Raw genomic sequence first — 17736 nt, 5'->3', positions numbered from 1 at the left:
ATAAGAACAATAGCAATATCGAGATCTTGTAAAACATTCGACAAAGGAATTAATTGCGACGAGCGAAACCTTGCAGTGCGAAAATATACGCTTGGAAAAAACAGGGATGCAAACCCAAGGTCAAGAAAATACAATCTCAGGCGGACAATATAATAGTAATCGGTGGCTGAAGAAACAGAGAAAGAGAAGAACCGAAACGCGAAGGAAAAGAGAGGATCTGCTTCATGAGAAAAAGACAACGAAATTGGACTGAGAGAAAGCTGGCGAAAGAGAGAGCTAAGAGCCTAGAGCCATGAAAAATATCTGGAGATATGAAAGAAGGTTCAGAACTACAGACAAGTAAAGGTATTTAAATAGCTGGGGATGCCCCCACTAGATCTAACACGTAGACAATGAATCGGGTCCTTTTTCGGCTTTTTCTCCTTCGCTTTCTCTTTGATTATTATTTTTTTTCTCTTTTCACTTTTCAATATTACAGGTGGTAATTTGTTTCTCCCATATCGAGTTTGTAATGTTCGGGAAGCGGGACAGTTGCTACTTCATCATACCAAACAGATACTTTATTATTCATCATACAAGATATGAAAGATTTTTTGTTAAGAGAATGATATATATATAATATATTGTATAACATATTGTATAATAATATTATAAAATAAAAATATTTTTATAAAATAATATTATTTTTATAAGATATTGTATAAAAATATTATTCATTTAAAATATAGATATGTAAAGTGTTGTGAATAATGTTGTGTGTAAATTATTTTTTTTTTAAATATTGAGGTTTTAATTAGAAAAATAATTTAAACAAATTTTAAAAATTAATGAATTAAATGTAGAGTAAAAAAATATCAGAATTTATAGTGTAAATAATTCGAGATTGAAACAATTTTTTGTTATACCAACTATCGCATGACCGCAAATTAATTATTGTTAATATCTTTAATCTTATAATCAGATAACTCCAGTAAAAAATAATCGCAGAGCTCCTAGTAGTAGCATGGGCATGTCCAAACTCCAAACCATCATCATTGGGATTTTCAAATAAGATACAAATGAACACTGAAGTCTAAACAATACCTATTTTACTCGTTAAAACCGCGGCTATCCCTGCGCCGATCAGAACTTCCGTGGCCTGACGCGGTTAGCGAACCAACTAAAGCAGTGAAGATTCAAGAAGTAGGTTTTATAACGTGGCTCAATGGCCGAACGCAAACTCGACGCGTGGTCTATGTACCTAACTAGCCTTTTTCAAGAAGTAGGTTTTAGGCCCTTTTTCAAATTTTCTATTCGCATCCAGAGCCAAGAGGCATCGCGGAAAGAAAGTTCCAAAATGAAAAACAAAAATAAAGAAACAAAAAGAAATAAAAAGAACAAAAGTAAAAGTACCCTAACGACAGGTGATAGAAGCTTGTAGAACATTATAGAGATCGAAGATAATTTTTTTATCCAAAACGTACCGCATTCTGTACGTTGTTAATTATCCCATTAAAATAACTTAAAAGTGGGGGATATTTTGTTCTCTGTAGTGACACTTGTAGCCTATATATTTTCTACTTGAAGTTGAACGATCCAAAGTAGTAAACCCTTTATCTCGACTCAAGGTCTACCTAAAATTTGGTGTATTTTTTATAAACTAATTGATTTTATCTACTCATCAATCATAGATCACATATTTAATAAAAATAAAAAATAAAAAATAAAATATTTATATGTGATGTGTAGTATAAAAATGATAATCTTACTTTATTTTTAAATTATACTTACCGTCACGTGAAAAAAAAAAATAGTGATGTCAAAAAAGATGGTTTTGTCTAATGGGCCAATGGCATCAAGCTAGATAAGATAATATAGCAATATATATTGTTGGTGGATTTACAGGAACTAAACCCCTAAGCCCAATAGATAATAAGATAGAAAGATTGGAATAAATAAGGGCCTAAAATCACATGCCTACCATCCTCAAATCAGGTAACTGTCCAAAACTCTCTAACATACGTTTTATGATCTGCATGAAATGTTGCTAATTGATTACAAAGAAACTTATAAAGGGAGAAGAGAAATGCCCTTGTTAATCTTTTGTTTTTGTTTTTTTAACGATTATATAAACTATGCAGTATATTTTAAGTGATTGATATATGAAATTAGTATAAATAAGGATTATGAACTCTAATATAAATACTGGCATTCCGCAAAGGAGCAAATCCCATTAATAAAATGACTTTTAGCAAATTCACTCAGTCCCTCTACTGATAAAAGTTGTTTGTAAGAACTAACTTGGATGTTAGAAAGTCTCCCGGCTCCGGCAATAATTGTTTTCATCACAGATTGTGGTTGTAGGAATACAAGATTGGTGATGTGGCACTCCAAGAGTTGGACTGCATCAACATGAAGGTTAATTGTAATAATTTTTTTTTTTTTTTAAGTTGATAATGGTTTTATTCATCCCTGAGTGTTTTTTTTTTTTTTTTTTTAAGGTATTCATCCCTGAGTTGGTTTCTTTTACTTCTCTTTTATCATTTAACAATGTTTATTAGTGCTCTTCCTCTTGCATGTGAGCACATACAATTCTTAACTCACTCCTTAGAGATGTGATATATTTCAACCAAATATTTATTAAGGTTTCTTTTCCAAACGTTACTAAAATATTTATTAAGGTTTCTTTTCCGGATATTAACTCATCTCATCTCATTTTCTTCTCAAACGTTATTCAAATATAAATATTTTTTAATTTTAAATCTTTAAATTTTTCATCTAATCATTACAATTTTCCAAACATTCAAACAGAATAAAAAATAATAATTAAATTTTTTCAATATCTTAACTTTATAATATTTTATTCAACTTTTCCTTTATCATTTTTTAAAACCCAATAAAAATATTTTAACTCAAACTATTTCACTATTATTCACAGATTTATGATCTCTTGTCATTTCCCAAAAATGTCATCTCTCTATTTTATAAATTAGATACTCCATTACTTATGAAGTAACATTATTGATTATTCCTTTATCCTTACTATCCAAGGAGAGAGAGACATCCTTGATTATTATTTTTTTTATTTATGATAATGTGATATCAACGTATAAATAATTTGCACAAGTTTATAAATTTATTTTCCATTATATGCGAACCATTAAAGAAGACTACGTACAAAAGTACTTGGTGTTATCTACTTGAGTTGTGGACATATATGAGTTTTTGAAGGGATATTTGTCCATTGTAATATTAAATTATAAAGAGATATGTAGTAATTCCAAAATTGCTTGCGGGGTCACAATTTCATAAATACATAAAAGAGGTTTAGGTGTGGAGATGTTAACTCAAATGATTATAATTCTCGTATATAAATACATAAAAATATGCTTGTATATAAATTTGAAAACAATATTTCTTTTGTGAATTAGTCATAAGATATCTATAGAGATTCATTGCAAGTGCTGATTCCCACCTCTCTAATTCATTATCTGCGGAAACCAGGGAAAAAGATAAAAGACAGATAACCAACCCGCCGACAACCCCACCTCCTCACAACCATTCTCCCAGTAAGCTTTATCTTCCTCTTCCCAAAGCCCATTTGGAGAGCTATCAGTAATATAGTACTTCCCTAGAGTCCACACTCTATCCTGAGAACCATTAGGGAAAACGTTCTCAATGTTTGTTTTACTCTATCTAATCTATTCGAATCATGTTTTTTGATTGTTGAGTTTTGGTTCTACGCAAGGAGGTAAAAATAATGTAATGGACCCAATTCTGACTAATTCGAGATAGTCAATTTCGAGAAAGAATCAAGAAGTAGAGAGAGAGAAGTAGAGAGAAGATTATGTTGCATGAATCAGAGTTGAGGAATGTTCCCTTGGGCATCGTATTACAATTACATTGAATCAATTAGTGAAACGACTGCGTTAGTACTTATCTATTCAGTTTTCTATTACACAAAACGACAACGTATTGATTTACTAACACCTTCTTATTACCACACTACACCGTTTCTACTCTGGCCAGTAACTAACGAAACTGTCACTTCTTACTTCAACCATCTTCACTTCTTCTGGAATCTACACGATCCTTCACCATACCAGCCACACGCGTGCCTCACAACCCTTACCAAAATGTGGTTGTTATGGTTCTGGGAATATACGTAAAGAAACAAACAAACAAAGCACGGCACGATATATGCGTTTCGGCAATATTTTTTTCTGAAATTAAAAGGGACAGGTTGAATACACGTACGTACGAAACTCCCATGTCCCACTTGAAATTGAACTGATCTCAGAAGTGGTACTGTGGTAGTCAAGTTCTCGAATTAGTATTTTTTAATAGGTTAAATTTTGCATTGTTAATGGGGGAGAAACTGAAAGTGCTTGTTCTTTCTCACAATGAATGTTTTTTAGAGTGACCTTTTTGCCTTTTTTTTCAAGAAAATAAAATTATTTCACTTGTCAGCTCAATTGGTGACGAACAAACCACAGTACATATTTACTTTACCCAACTTCCGGCAGATGGATTATGCGATTCATTTTGATGCGAAAGAATCAATGATCATTATAAATAATAAATATACAAAATTATATTTAAAACATGTATTTAGCATTGTTCTTATTATAAATAATAATTAAAAGAAAGATAAAAATTTATATGTGCTATCACTTTTACTTAATCTTTATAGATTTTATTAATGTGATTGATTGCGTCATTTTTTTTTAATATAAAATAATTATTTTAATCAATTATATTAGTGAAATGCGTAAAAACTACTTAAAAAAAAACTGTAGCAAAATTCATAAATTATAAACCACAAACAGTATCACTCGCGCGCGGTCTCTCAAACGTACTTCCAAAGAATGATTCGTGTTGTCCATTTGTTAGGTAGGCATGAAACGAAAGGTAAAATGATGATCCTACCTACTTACACTAATGTTATGCCTTATGGTCCTTTTCCTTATAAAAAGAAAAGAAAAGAAAATAATACTTAAAAAAGTGGTGGCCTTGGCAGCCATGACGGATGACGACACAATTGCCCTCTCTACCTAAGTTAACTCAAGGAGGAATAATATTATTATATTATGAATTATTATATTTTTAAATAGGTGAGTAAAATATATTATTTTTATTATTTAAATAATAAAATTTGATTTAAATTTTAAAATTTATCTTTAAATCAAATTATATTATGTAAATATTTTATTAAATGTATTCTACACACCAAATTGGTAATATAAATTTTCTTATATTTTGAAAATCTATTATAATAATAATTTCTGTATTTTACACTGTATGTGATCCATTTTAAGTAAAAGTAATTAGAAAACTAAATACGTTGATCGCATTATTATAGCTTAGAAAGAGATCTAATTTGTTACAGCCATGTTAGCGCAAACGGAGCAGATGACATAGTGGTGACATACGACCAAAGCCAAGAGAGCCACTACTACATATGAGATGGTCATGGTTAGGCTAATGACGAGCCTTCTGAACCGCACAAGGGTTGGCACAGGAATGAAGAATCAACGTACACGACGTGTAAATTGACAGGAGCAATAGGACGATACAATATTCCACGAATTGACGAATATTCTTTTTCTAGCACCTCCAAAGTCTTTCAAACGCTAGTCCACAGGTCTCTTTCGTGAGCAAAACCGGGAATCACTCTCCTCAAACAAAGCACTGCAAACTGGAAGGAAAGAACACGGGAAGTAGAATGTGACTATTGTATACTGCCCACTTTGGATGTTTAAAAAAAAACTAAAACAATGTGCGTAATGAAATAAAGCCACACACAGTTATATAAAATTAAGTGATGCGTTAGGTGGCAAGATTCTAACCTAAGTACCTAACTACCAGAAATATCGCTTTTTGCCATGAATTTAATTTTTTCCATGATATACATTTGTGGCAAATAATTAGCAAATAATAGCCGCAAATAAATTTACCTAAATATTTTTGTCAGTGATCATCCAAAACTTGAAAGGGGGAAAACTACCACAAGTTATTTTTTTTCCCTGGTATTAGACTATTTCTTTTGAGTATTTTTGTCTAAGTATCATTTACATGCCTTTTCAAAAAGCAAGAAGAACCTGCATGCATGTAGGTAAGAAGAGATTGGTCAGTTTCTTGTATATATTTTTTGTACTTGGTTACTTCTATTAAAAAAGCAAGAAGAACCTGCATGTATTGTGAGTTTTCTGTTTCTTCATATCAGTTCTATCTCTATTTTGATTTGTGATTTTATTATGATTTTTGGTTAGCACTTGTGGGTATTTTTGTGATGGAAGAACTGAGGTAAATAGTTCTGGAAATAGAAATCTGAAATAGTTATTTTCCACATGAATATTCTTATTAGTGCCAAAGCACTAAACTCTTTATTACTCTTAGGTTTTCATTAGAAGTTTTTCTTTAAAACAAGTTAGCACAATTTTAATTCTTTTTTTGAAATTGTTATTAGTGTCAATTTGAATCTCCAATGTTTGTATATAATTTTTTAGCTTATGTTAGACAATTTTTTATGATAATTTTTTGCCCATTCTCATCTTTTTTTGCTTTTACAATTTTTTTTTCTTTCTTTTAGCATTTGCCGCAAACAAAACTCGTGGCAAATGCATTTTTTTTTGTTTGGAATAAGTTTTTTCCACCAAATGTTCTGGTGAGTAATACTAATACCCACCAATACCTCTCGTAGTAATTGTTCCTATTCCATGAGCATAAACAAAAATGGACGTGCTTTGGCGGTGAACTTCATCGCCTCTCGCCGCGAGAAGTGTCGTGGAAAAAGATACATATTAGTCACGATTTAAACCTTTCGTGAGTTATAATACTTTTCCGGCAAGTTTTATCCAACCAGCTTCCCACAATAAAATTTTGTGGAAATATGATTTTTCCCACAAAAAATTTACTTTTCTCCACAAAACTTGTTTATGAGAAAAATCTGTATTTCTTGTAGTGAGCCTTTATTCAATCCTATTAATGATGGGATGGATGATCGAGATTTTGCAAAGAGTCTTAACTAGGGCGTACTCATTTATTAATTGTGAAGAGGCTTGAGATTTGATCTTCTATTTTGTCTAAATTTTTTTAAATAAATAAAAATTCTACTCATCAATGAGTACTATTCACACTCACACTTCACATATGTGAGGGTGTTTTTTATAAGATGTAGGGATATTTTTTATAGAGTGTGAAGTGTGGGGTAGTCAACAGTAACTGATGAGAACAATTTTTCAATAAAAAGCTACCAAAAAAAAATCTCATTTCTAAGTAAATCCTTGCATTAAGAAATAACATTTCAAAAATATTACTTTATAGCAAGGATCATTTGATTTCAATGAAAATATGTATGTTCACTAATCTCACTGAAATATAAATGGTAAATTTATAACATTAGCTTCTAAAGTTATGCTTCTAAAGGAGCATTCACAATGACTGATATAAAATATATTTTTCTATAAAATATAAAGAAAATAGATCAAAAGAACCTTCCAACGAATTTTGTATATTCGTTTTTATTTTACATTTTGCTACAATATCTTTTAGATTTAGAGAATACTATTCATAAATCTAAAATATTTTTAATTATTTTTTCTCTCCTTTGAAACCCAGAAAGCTACAGTAGTCCACTAGAAAGCCAGGAGGCTTCTGCAAAGCCTGCAGGGTCCGGCTAGTGCAATTAGTGGCATCCCTGCTAGTGCATACAATCCACTGTTGAGGACATTCTATAATTTTGAAGTGCCCAAAACATCCTCTGCTTCGCCTCTTCAAACAAATGGCCATTTCAAACTAATTATATAACATTGTACATAAAGATATATTGCAAATATAAAAAATATGAAAATATTATAAATTTATTAATAGTTAGAAGAAATATTTGAAATGAATAAAAAATATAAAAAAATAATATTTAAACAATATTAAAAATAAACAAAATAAGTTAATATATGACTTATTGTAAAAATCAATATGTGAAATAAGAAAAATAGATTTTGATGATATATTTTAAAAAATAGAATAAAAGAACTATTGGAAATGCTGTAACACAAATTATATTACGAGTTAAATAACCGATATTTTCCAATTATTTGGATAAGAATATCTGAAATATTTGTGCACCAAAGATTCTCTTGTCAAGCCCATATTAACCCAAAACGACAAATCGTGGCCTTCACTCCCTATACCGTCCATTCTTCCTTTCTCCCTTCCACCTTCGTCATTTTCTTAAAAAACAAAGAACTAATTCGATTTCGCCATATATCATCTTCTCAACCGACAACCACACACTACAAACCCTCGAACAAATAGAAAAGGGGGAGAGAAGAAAAGTCCCCCACAACTTTTCGAAATGATAACCCATCTGCGTTTCCAAGCTTGAGAGTTTCTTATAAAAAAAAAAAAAAAAAAAGCTCTCAAGTCATGGAGAAAGAAGGGTTGCTTTCATGCTGGGGACGTCTCAAGTTGAAGCTTCCATGGACACAACAAAGAGTAAGAAGTCCTAATACGAAGTCAAGAGATGTGGGTAAACTTGGTGGCAGATTTAAGTATGATCCTTTAAGTTATGCTCAGAACTTCGATGAAGGTTGGGATGATGATGATGATCAAGAAGTTTACCAACGTGGATTCTCCGCTAGGTATGCAGCACCTTCTTCAAAGCCGCCTGGCGCCTGGAGATAAGTAAGCAGTTTCATGAGAGCTACTTAATTAATTAATATATTGGCTGGGGGTCTTTAAATCATGTGGTACTTGTTAATAATTATCTTTCTGCGAAGAGAATGAAAAGGCAATACAGACATATTTATGGTAGTTATTGGTGTTGTCATTTTCGTTTTCTTGGAAATCATGTTATGAGTGGTATTATCTGCGAACGATCCGAACGATCTTTCGTTGATATATATGTTGGACGAATATGGTACTGCCTGTCAAAAAACAAAAGGGAGAAGGAGGAAGAGGATGATATGGTAGTGAGATACTTTATTTTTTGGGAATATACCTAGTACCCATATTTGTAGCGGTATGTGTCACAATTCACGAAGCTTTTTTAGTTTTCGTTTTGAGATATTAATATATTGGATAAAGGCTATTAATTTGGGTATATATGTTCATTTTCTTCCTGAATTTGATTGTGAGTTCTGTGGCGTGAACGGAAGTTTTACCAATATACTATTAGCTAGTTTTTTTTCTTTTCATTTGTGACGAGTAATGAAACGGTCGCCAGACTTTACATATTTTTGTTTTGTTCTTTTGTTTAATTTTTTTTTTAATTCTTCGAACTTAACAATTTTATAAATCAGATGCCTACTGAAAAAAATTGTACCCCCTCTTAACTGAAAATTACTTTGCCAGTATTGCCTAGGCGAATGAGTTTTTTATTTTTTTTAATGAAAAAAAACTTCATTCATTTATGAAAGTGAAATTATAACTATGAATATATATAGAGAAAATCTCAAATTATAAGACATGGAAAATTATGATTGCATAGCTTTAATTCAGAAGAGAGATTTTTAAGATTCAGATTTCTTCTCTTTTTCTTCCACGATACACTTTGAAATAGAAGTTGCGAAATATGGCCACCCAAATTAGAGTGGCACTACAGCCACCGGCTACCGTGAGTGATTTTGAGATTTTTTTTTTTTTTTTTGTAATTTTTTACATGCATTTTTTTACACATTTAAATATTTTTTAAAAACTAAAATAATTCGTAATATTATTAAAAAGTACTTGCTTAATTATTAAATAAAAAAATAAAAAATAAAAAAAATCACAACGATTAACAATCTGACGAAATTTACCTGACGAAATTTAATGCAATGATTAACAATCTGTCAGGTAGTGAACCTGCTTTTGACAAAATGGTGAAAAGCGATTGAATTAGGTGATTACGAGTGCCCGTCCACCCGTGACCCCGATTGATGAGATTGCGATTAGAATTTAGACCCAGCAAATGAAAAATACGCCACCTTTGATTTGATTTTAAAATAACAACATATTAATACTAGATACAAATTTTAAACGTATAAATTTTAAATAAGTCTTTTATAAAAATATAGATCACATTAAGAAAAATTAAAATTTTTACATTTTTTATAGTTGGATCTACTTTTTTATAAATAACTTGTATAAGATTTGTACATTAAAAACTTGTATATATCATTTTTCTAGTAAGAAAATGAAATAAATGACGATGAGTTTGCACTCAGCCTAATGAATTTGCTTTGAGTGTCTTCATAGCACTGCCACCAGCATTGCACTGTATCTTCAAATTTTACCTAATTATGATTGAAATGATTTGTATTGGAATAGTTAAAATTTTTCAGCTCTACTTTTGAGTTACAGAATTTCAAACTCTTTTCTAAATTTGGTGAATTACTGTTCATAGACAAAATGATTTTTTTTTTTTTTTAATTTCAAAATTGTTTTTACTCTACCACTCTCCTCTCTCTCTTTCACCCTCCCTATTCGGTATTTGATTATATATATATTGACTAATTTATGATTAATTTGTGATGATTTGACTCTAGAAACCTAGGAATACGTGGTTGAATTTTGTTATATTATATAGGCTTTACGCTTGCATTTCTCCCGCAAGAGGAAATAAAAAAAAAAAAAAAAAGATCTTTCCAAATTATTATGATACAGATTTTTCATATTTGCAGTGAGTTTTATTGGACATGATGAATGTGCATGAATTGCTATTAGAAGACAAAGACATTCCTCACAAGAATTGTAGATGTGGTTTGTCTTGAATAATTAGGTTGAAAAAGAAAAATAGTTGAAAAGCAATAAATTAATTAAAAGTTAAATTATTAATTAATATATAGTTAGTATAATTGTAAAAGATGAAAAAAAAATAAAAAAAAATATTATTAAAAATAATATTATATAATTATTTTAGTTAGTCTAACGTGAGATTATATTTTGAATAATTTTAGTTTTATACAAAACATGTACTTTTAGCTAAATTTTGAAGATAGCTTTGGCTAGACCAATGTCAATGCTCTCCGTCGTGAAGTTCTCCGACATGAAGTCTAGACAAAGTACAAGGCTAGCTCCATCTACTTGAATATGAGATTGTGTGGGCCGAACACAAGTTAGAACAGACTACTTTTGCTTAAAGGCCACTTAAGTTTGGATGTTGATGTAATCTTAAATGATCTGTGAATAATAGTGAAAAAATAATGAATAATTTATGAATAGTAATGAATTGTTTATAAATGATAGTGAAGTAGTATGAGACTACCTTACTTACGAAACACAACCTAGGATGCTTAGAAAATGAGATGGGATGAAAATTTTGTAAATAGAAGTAAGATAGTTTGTGAATAGTAGTGAGATAGTTTGAGATATTTTATGATATTTTGAGAAATGAGAGAGAAAAAATTGAATAAAAAATATTATAAAGTTAAATTATTGTTAGAATATAAATTTTTAATATAATTTTTCTTTTGAGATTTAAAAAAATTTAAATTTTTGTTTTGTTTTTTGTTTGAAAGTTTGGAAAGTTGTAATGATTAATTTGAAAAAGTTGTAATGGTTACTTTGAAAATCTACCAATTTAGTGTTCAATTCAGTTGGCATAAAAGATTCCAGAATCTCCTAACGATGAAAAAAGACTAAATTATTTTATGAAAAATGCTATAAGTAGTTATAGAGTGAGTAGTAATGTGCACTCTTATGAAAAAAAAATGGATAAATATAAGGCTCACATAAAAAAATTTTCTTTTAATAGTAGATCTAGCAATGGATGGCCTCGATGGCTGCAAAGTAATGACATTCCTATACTAATTAGAGATTTTGTACACAAACATTCCTTAATTAAGATTATTAGTTAAGCATAATAAAGCATGCATTGAGACCCATGTGAGTTCATATCTTTTTAAAAAGAATCAACACGAAAAGGACTATACAACAAGGTTAATGGTCTCCTATCTATCGACCTCCCTCAACCTCACTATAAACGAGAGGATGAGATAGGATTTTTTTGGAATGTATCCCACCCACTCATCCAGACACCGAAAGATATCAAGGAAGACCACTGAAGTCTCCACATGAACAGCGTCCATTAACAAATTTGTGAAGCCGCTTGCTATCTCGAATGATGATTTCCCTATCAGTCAGTAATGAAATGTACTTCGCAAAATTATGGCAGTCCCTGCACATAAAGACACTCTTGATTACCCGTATTGGCGTAGCATTTGGCGTGTTCAACAGTCCAAATGCAACGGCCAACTTTTCACTGTGATAAGCGGTAGAAGAGGATGTATTTTCCTCCTCATCCTCATCAGTTACCTCCATAGTTTCTAGGGACTCGTATCCAAGACTACTTGCTTGTTGAAGCAAATTCTCCAGTGATGTGTAAAGATCAGCACTGTGAAAATGTGACTTGTCATTCGGTTTAAATGAATATACCTTCTCCTTGATGTTAATCCAGCTCCAATCCTGCAATTTCCCAAGTTTCTCCTCTTTCATCATTTTTCTCACCCTAGAAGCATCCTTCCATCTGCCTGCAGAGATATACATATTTAACAACAAGACATAAGTTTCAGTATCTTTTGGTTTGAGCTTGAGCAGTTGTTCAGCAGCATAAAACCCCAATTCTAAGTTCCCGTGACTTCGACACCCGGCGATTAAGAGCGACCAAATAAACTCAGTGGGCTCAAAATCCATTTTTTCAATAAAATCGAAAGCTTCTTTTAACCGACCCAACCTCACAAACATATCAATCAGGCAAGCAAAATGGTCCATTACAGGCTTAATCTTATATTCCTTTTGCATCATCTCGAAGTAACTGAGTGCTTCATTGACCATTCCAGCCTGGCTACAGGCTGATAAGACACCCACAAAAGTAATCTGGTTTGGCCGAACTCCAGCTAATCTCATATCCTCGAAGAGCTGAAGCGCTTGCTGAGACCAGCCTTGCTGAGAAAAACCTGTAATCATAGAAGTCCACGATATCATAGTCCTTGTATCCATCTCCACAAAAGCTTTACTCGCTTTTTCGATGCTTCCACATTTACTATACATATTTATTAGTGCAGTGCCTACTACCACATCTGTCAAAAACCCAGTTTTAATGGTCTGAGCATGGATTTGTCCCCCCTGTTCTAGGGCCACCAATCTACTACATACAGTTAAGATACTCGAGAAGGTGAATAGATCAGGTTTCAACCCCGACCGGTTCAATTTAAGGAAAATGTTAAGTGCCTCACATCCGCTTTTATATGCTGAAATATCATCCTCTACAAAATCCATCACCTGGGCATGGCCTGCAATCATTGCATTCCATGTAACCAAGCTAACAGTTTCCATTCCATCAAACAACTTCTGAGCCTCTCTAATCCATCCACATTTAAGGTACAAATACATGATAGAATTTTTAATGGGTAGATATGATTCATAGCCAAGTTTACTGCTTAATGAGTGAATTTGAGCTCCTAGACCCAAACACAGCGTTGTACAACACAAGCTCAAGATGCTAGTCAAGGTAAACTCATTAGGTTTGATATCCTTACTTAGCATTTCCGTGAAAAACTTTAAACCCCTCGCAGCTTCACCATTATCACCACAGGCAGATATAACTGCAGTCCATGAGATCACATTCTTTTCGCTAATCCTCTGAAAGGCTTTAATAGCAGATCCCAAATTGCAAAATTTGGAGTAAAAGCTACACAGGGCATTGCCGACACTTGTGTCAAAGTCAATCTGGTACTTGATAATATAAGCATGAAATTGCTTCCCCAACCTAACTGAGTGCAAGGAAGAACAAGCATTTAAAGCAGTTCCGAGAGTATAATTCGTGGGATAAACCCCAGCCTCCAACATTTCTTGGAAAACCTGGATGGCAAGCTCTGGCTGTGAATTGTGAACATATCCCGTCATCAGGGTTGTCCATGAAACGACATTTCTTCTAGGCAAATTGTCAAAGACCTTACGAGCATAGTCCATGGTTCCACATTTTGCATAAACATTAATCAGGAAGGTCATGATGAACAAATCTCCATGCGTACCTGTCTTCATGATGTGATCATGAACAATTTGTGCTTTTGATACCGAATTTTTTTCAATGCATTCTTGCAAGAGGGGAACATAATAAGACGATTCAATCTCTGTCCCCTCTTTTATCAATAAAAGCGCTTCTCGGAAGTCCAGAGACCTAAGTTCTGAACTCCCATCCAAATGGGTGTGCGCCTGATTTTTTTGATATGAGATGCTTGGACTCTGAATACAATATGCAGCTTTAGGATCACTCTCATGATTGGTAATACGTATTATAAAAGGATGATATAAGCGAATGCAAATGTTGAAACTCAAGTTTTCAGCTAATATACAGCAAGCCTATATTTTGGCATCATGCACCAGTCAACGTTTATCAAAGTAATTCAGCTAGTAAAAGCAAGTACTTGCTTTGTGACTCCTAAACTGATAATCATTTAATAGCTTTAATATTTTGTATATATTATCCAACACTAAAAAAAATTGGAATTAAAAACACCGATAAGTCTCTATATAAACGTAATACTTTGGAAAAAAAAAAAGAAAAAAAGAGTCTTACGGGGATTCTTATAACAAATCATGTATAGCCAACATAGATAAGGTTCCCCAAAGGGAAAAATCCATATATTCTTTTGTAACTTCCAAAAGTTAGTTGGATCAATTCAGAATTTCATTACGTATTCAATGAAGAAGTAGAAGTACCTTTTCAGGGACAGAATAACTGGCGGTATGCTTCCTGAAGTCTGGGTCGAGCTTCGGAGTGCGAGTTACAGCTACTGAAGGCAAAGAAGCCATGAAGGATTTCTGGGATAGCATGTAGCAGAACAATAAGGAAATTACTACAGTGGAGTCTACTTATCCTCTCCTATCTATATGTCCAGATAAAATTGTGGAGGAAAGAGAAAGGTCGCCTTTTTAACTCGCCTGGCACCTAGCCACCACCCGCTGGCTGGAATCCTGGAAGTAGTAATTCCATTCCGAGTTTTGCTACCCAATTTCTTCCACACTCCACGTTTCACTTTTTTTTTTTAATTTTTTAATTTTTTAATATTTTTTTTAAAATTTTTTTGAGTTTATATTTTTAAATTTATTTTAAATTTTCTATTCATTATTAATATAATAAATATTTGATAAAAGAAAAAAATAATAAAAATTTAAAAAAATATAAAGTATAGAGTAATAGAAAGTTGTAAAGATTTATTAATTCCATAATAATAATAATAATAAACGCTCTTAGAGTTTTTTTTATTTATTTTATTTTTTTTTGTATGAAAAATAAAAACGCTCATATGCGCTTTTATTATCCTATTTTCGTCGATGTGGAAAATACATTTAGATTTGTTTGGGGGTTAAATGAGATGAAAATATTTTAATTAGTAGTAAGATAATTTGTGAATAATAGTAAGATAGTTTTAGTTGAGTATTTTTTAAGTTTTGAAAAAATGTGAGAGAAAAAATTGAATAAAAAATATTATAAAATTAAAATATTATAATAATATAGTTTTATAATATTATTTTTATTTAAAATTTTGAAAAAGTTGTAATTATTTTATATTTTTTATTTGAAAGTTTGAAAAAATTGCAATGAGTAGTTTGAAAATTTTGTATTTGAATTATGTTTAGAAATAAGATGGGATGAAATGAAAATTTTGTGTCTCATCTAAAGCCCTAACAATAAAAAAGTTGTATACATCTTCTTTTTAAAATCTAGTGGCCAAGAATTGAGTTATTTATTTATGAAAAATTATATTCATCATCCGATTCATTCCCACACACCACACATCATACTTTATTTTATTTTATTTTTATTTTTTTCTCTTACCAAATGTGTGTTATCTGGATGATGCGTAAAATAATTCAATAAATTTGAGAAGAATAAAACCAAAAAAATAATTTTTAAAAATTTTAAAAAAAATGTAGTATGTAAGGATGATGAGTGACAAATTCTATCTATTTTAATAGATCCAAGATGTAATGTGTTAGCACTAGTAATTTGGGGTGTAGCATATAATGTTTTATTAGTTGGAGGGTGAAAAGTGTATTTTTTTTTTTCTCCTTTCTTTTCGTCCTATATCTTTTTTTTACCGCAAAAAAAAAAAAATAATAGTAATAATAAATAAATAAATAAATAAAGAAAAGAAAGATTTGTTAGACAGGGTGAAATGAAAAGGTTAAAATAAAATATAAGACAAGCCTCTGTAATTCTCGTACTATTTTTTTTTTTCTATTCAAGTATTCCCCGTCTAAATCCTATGGTTTAAAATGTCATGCTATTAAAATTATTTATGTAAATGTTAATTTTTAATAAAATGACATAATGTGATAAGGTGAGAATATCACTTATTCATATTCTAAAACTATCTAATAATTACTGATTTAGAGCGTTTGAACAGTGAGATAATCTCAGATATTCTATGAATAATAGTAAAAAAATAATGATAAAATATTGAATAGTAATAAATAATAATCAACAATAAGTAAAAAGTAATGATAAAATAATAAATAGTAATTACCCAAACAGAGCCTTAAAGAATCCGAAAAATGCTAATTGCAAGCGCATGATATAAACGGCATGCAATTGGCCGCTGGCGTTTTGTCATTTTTCCTTCTTTCTCTTAATTTCGTTCTCTCTATCTCTTTCGAAATTTTCAATTATAATCTCTCCAACCAATCTTTCTCATTTCTCCTCCAACCGACCTTTCTCCCTTTCTCTCTCTCTCTATTTCGTTTCTCTTTCTCTTTCCGTATAAGCAGACAACCGCCATTCTAAACAAATTTTAATTACTATTTTTTTTTTTGAGTGTTTCTTTGTTTGCATTTGCGCACAGAGTAACTAAAAGACTGGATTTTGTTTTGATTTCTAACGTTTTGGTATTTTGCATCAGATTTAAGGGAGTGAAGGCGAACTCAAGGTTGAAAGAGCTCTTGATTTGAGCCTATGAAGTTTCTCTAACTTTTCATGATTCTGGGTTTAGGTTTTTGGACTAGTTCTATGAGTGTAAGTGTCTGAAATGGAACAATCTGCAAAGTCTGGCCTCCGTGAGAAGAAAAAAGAGAGAGAGAAAGAGAGAGGTCTTATTTTTTTTTTTTTACTTTTTTTTTTCTCTCTATTTTATTTATTTTCTTATTCCACGTAAGACTAATAAACAGTCTGTTACCTGCCGCTCTTAACTAACCAATCGACATTTCTTTCTTGGTCGGAAGTGTAGGTCGAACTGATCATAATACTTGGCCATTTGTAGGATCGTAAACTTTTCTATCGTTCGACACTTCCGAGTAAGAGATCCTCTATTGTAGAGTAGGCTTCAACCTCAAATCATTCCGTTGGAATTGGAACATGGGGCAGAGTTTCTTGCTGCTTACCGAATGACGCTCTATTCCGATCCAGAAGAAAAAGATATACACCAGCCCGTTGGAGTTGAAACATAGGTCAAAGTTTAGAGATGATATAAACACCAAGACTCCGTTTAGATATTGAAAATATTTTATCTTATCTTATTTTATTATTACAATTTTTTTAAATTTTTATATAAAATATAATAAACAATTCAACCTTTTCAAATTTCAAAACAATAATAATATTAAAAAATAATATTACAATAATATTTTATTCAACTTTAAATTTTTATCTAAAATATCTTATCTCACCTTCCTATCCAAACCGCACCTAAAACTATTTTATAACTTTTACACAATTTTTAAAATATTAATATTTTACTTTCTCTCGGCTTAAAAGTAGAATGTGTGAATTCGCAA

General features: G+C 31.2%; 1 protein-coding gene and 1 long non-coding RNA gene across 3 annotated transcripts in view; both read right to left on the bottom strand.

The window, feature by feature from the left end:
• Positions 1-314, bottom strand: part of LOC121260865 — a 39977-nt gene extending 39663 nt beyond the window's left edge. For both annotated transcript variants that reach the window (XR_005939800.1, XR_005939801.1), the window contains exon 1: positions 70-314. This is a non-coding gene — a long non-coding RNA (uncharacterized LOC121260865). The remainder of the gene's footprint in view (positions 1-69) is intronic.
• Positions 315-11784: 11470 nt separating this feature from the next.
• LOC121260829 (pentatricopeptide repeat-containing protein At4g14850-like) lies at positions 11785-14943 on the bottom strand. Its single transcript, XM_041162864.1, has 2 exons — positions 14683-14943; positions 11785-14205 (listed from the first exon to the last, which is right to left on the bottom strand). Exons 1-2 carry the CDS (start codon positions 14794-14796, stop codon positions 12010-12012), a joined length of 2310 nt encoding a protein of 769 aa, XP_041018798.1. The 5' UTR covers positions 14797-14943; the 3' UTR covers positions 11785-12009.
• Between the last annotated feature and the right edge of the window lie 2793 nt (positions 14944-17736).

This window comes from Juglans microcarpa x Juglans regia, chromosome 4D, assembly GCF_004785595.1.
Source record: "Juglans microcarpa x Juglans regia isolate MS1-56 chromosome 4D, Jm3101_v1.0, whole genome shotgun sequence".
NCBI lineage: Eukaryota > Viridiplantae > Streptophyta > Magnoliopsida > Fagales > Juglandaceae > Juglans > Juglans microcarpa x Juglans regia.
The sequence above is the reverse complement of the archived record's forward strand: the minus strand, read 5'-3'. Positions and strand labels throughout refer to the sequence as shown.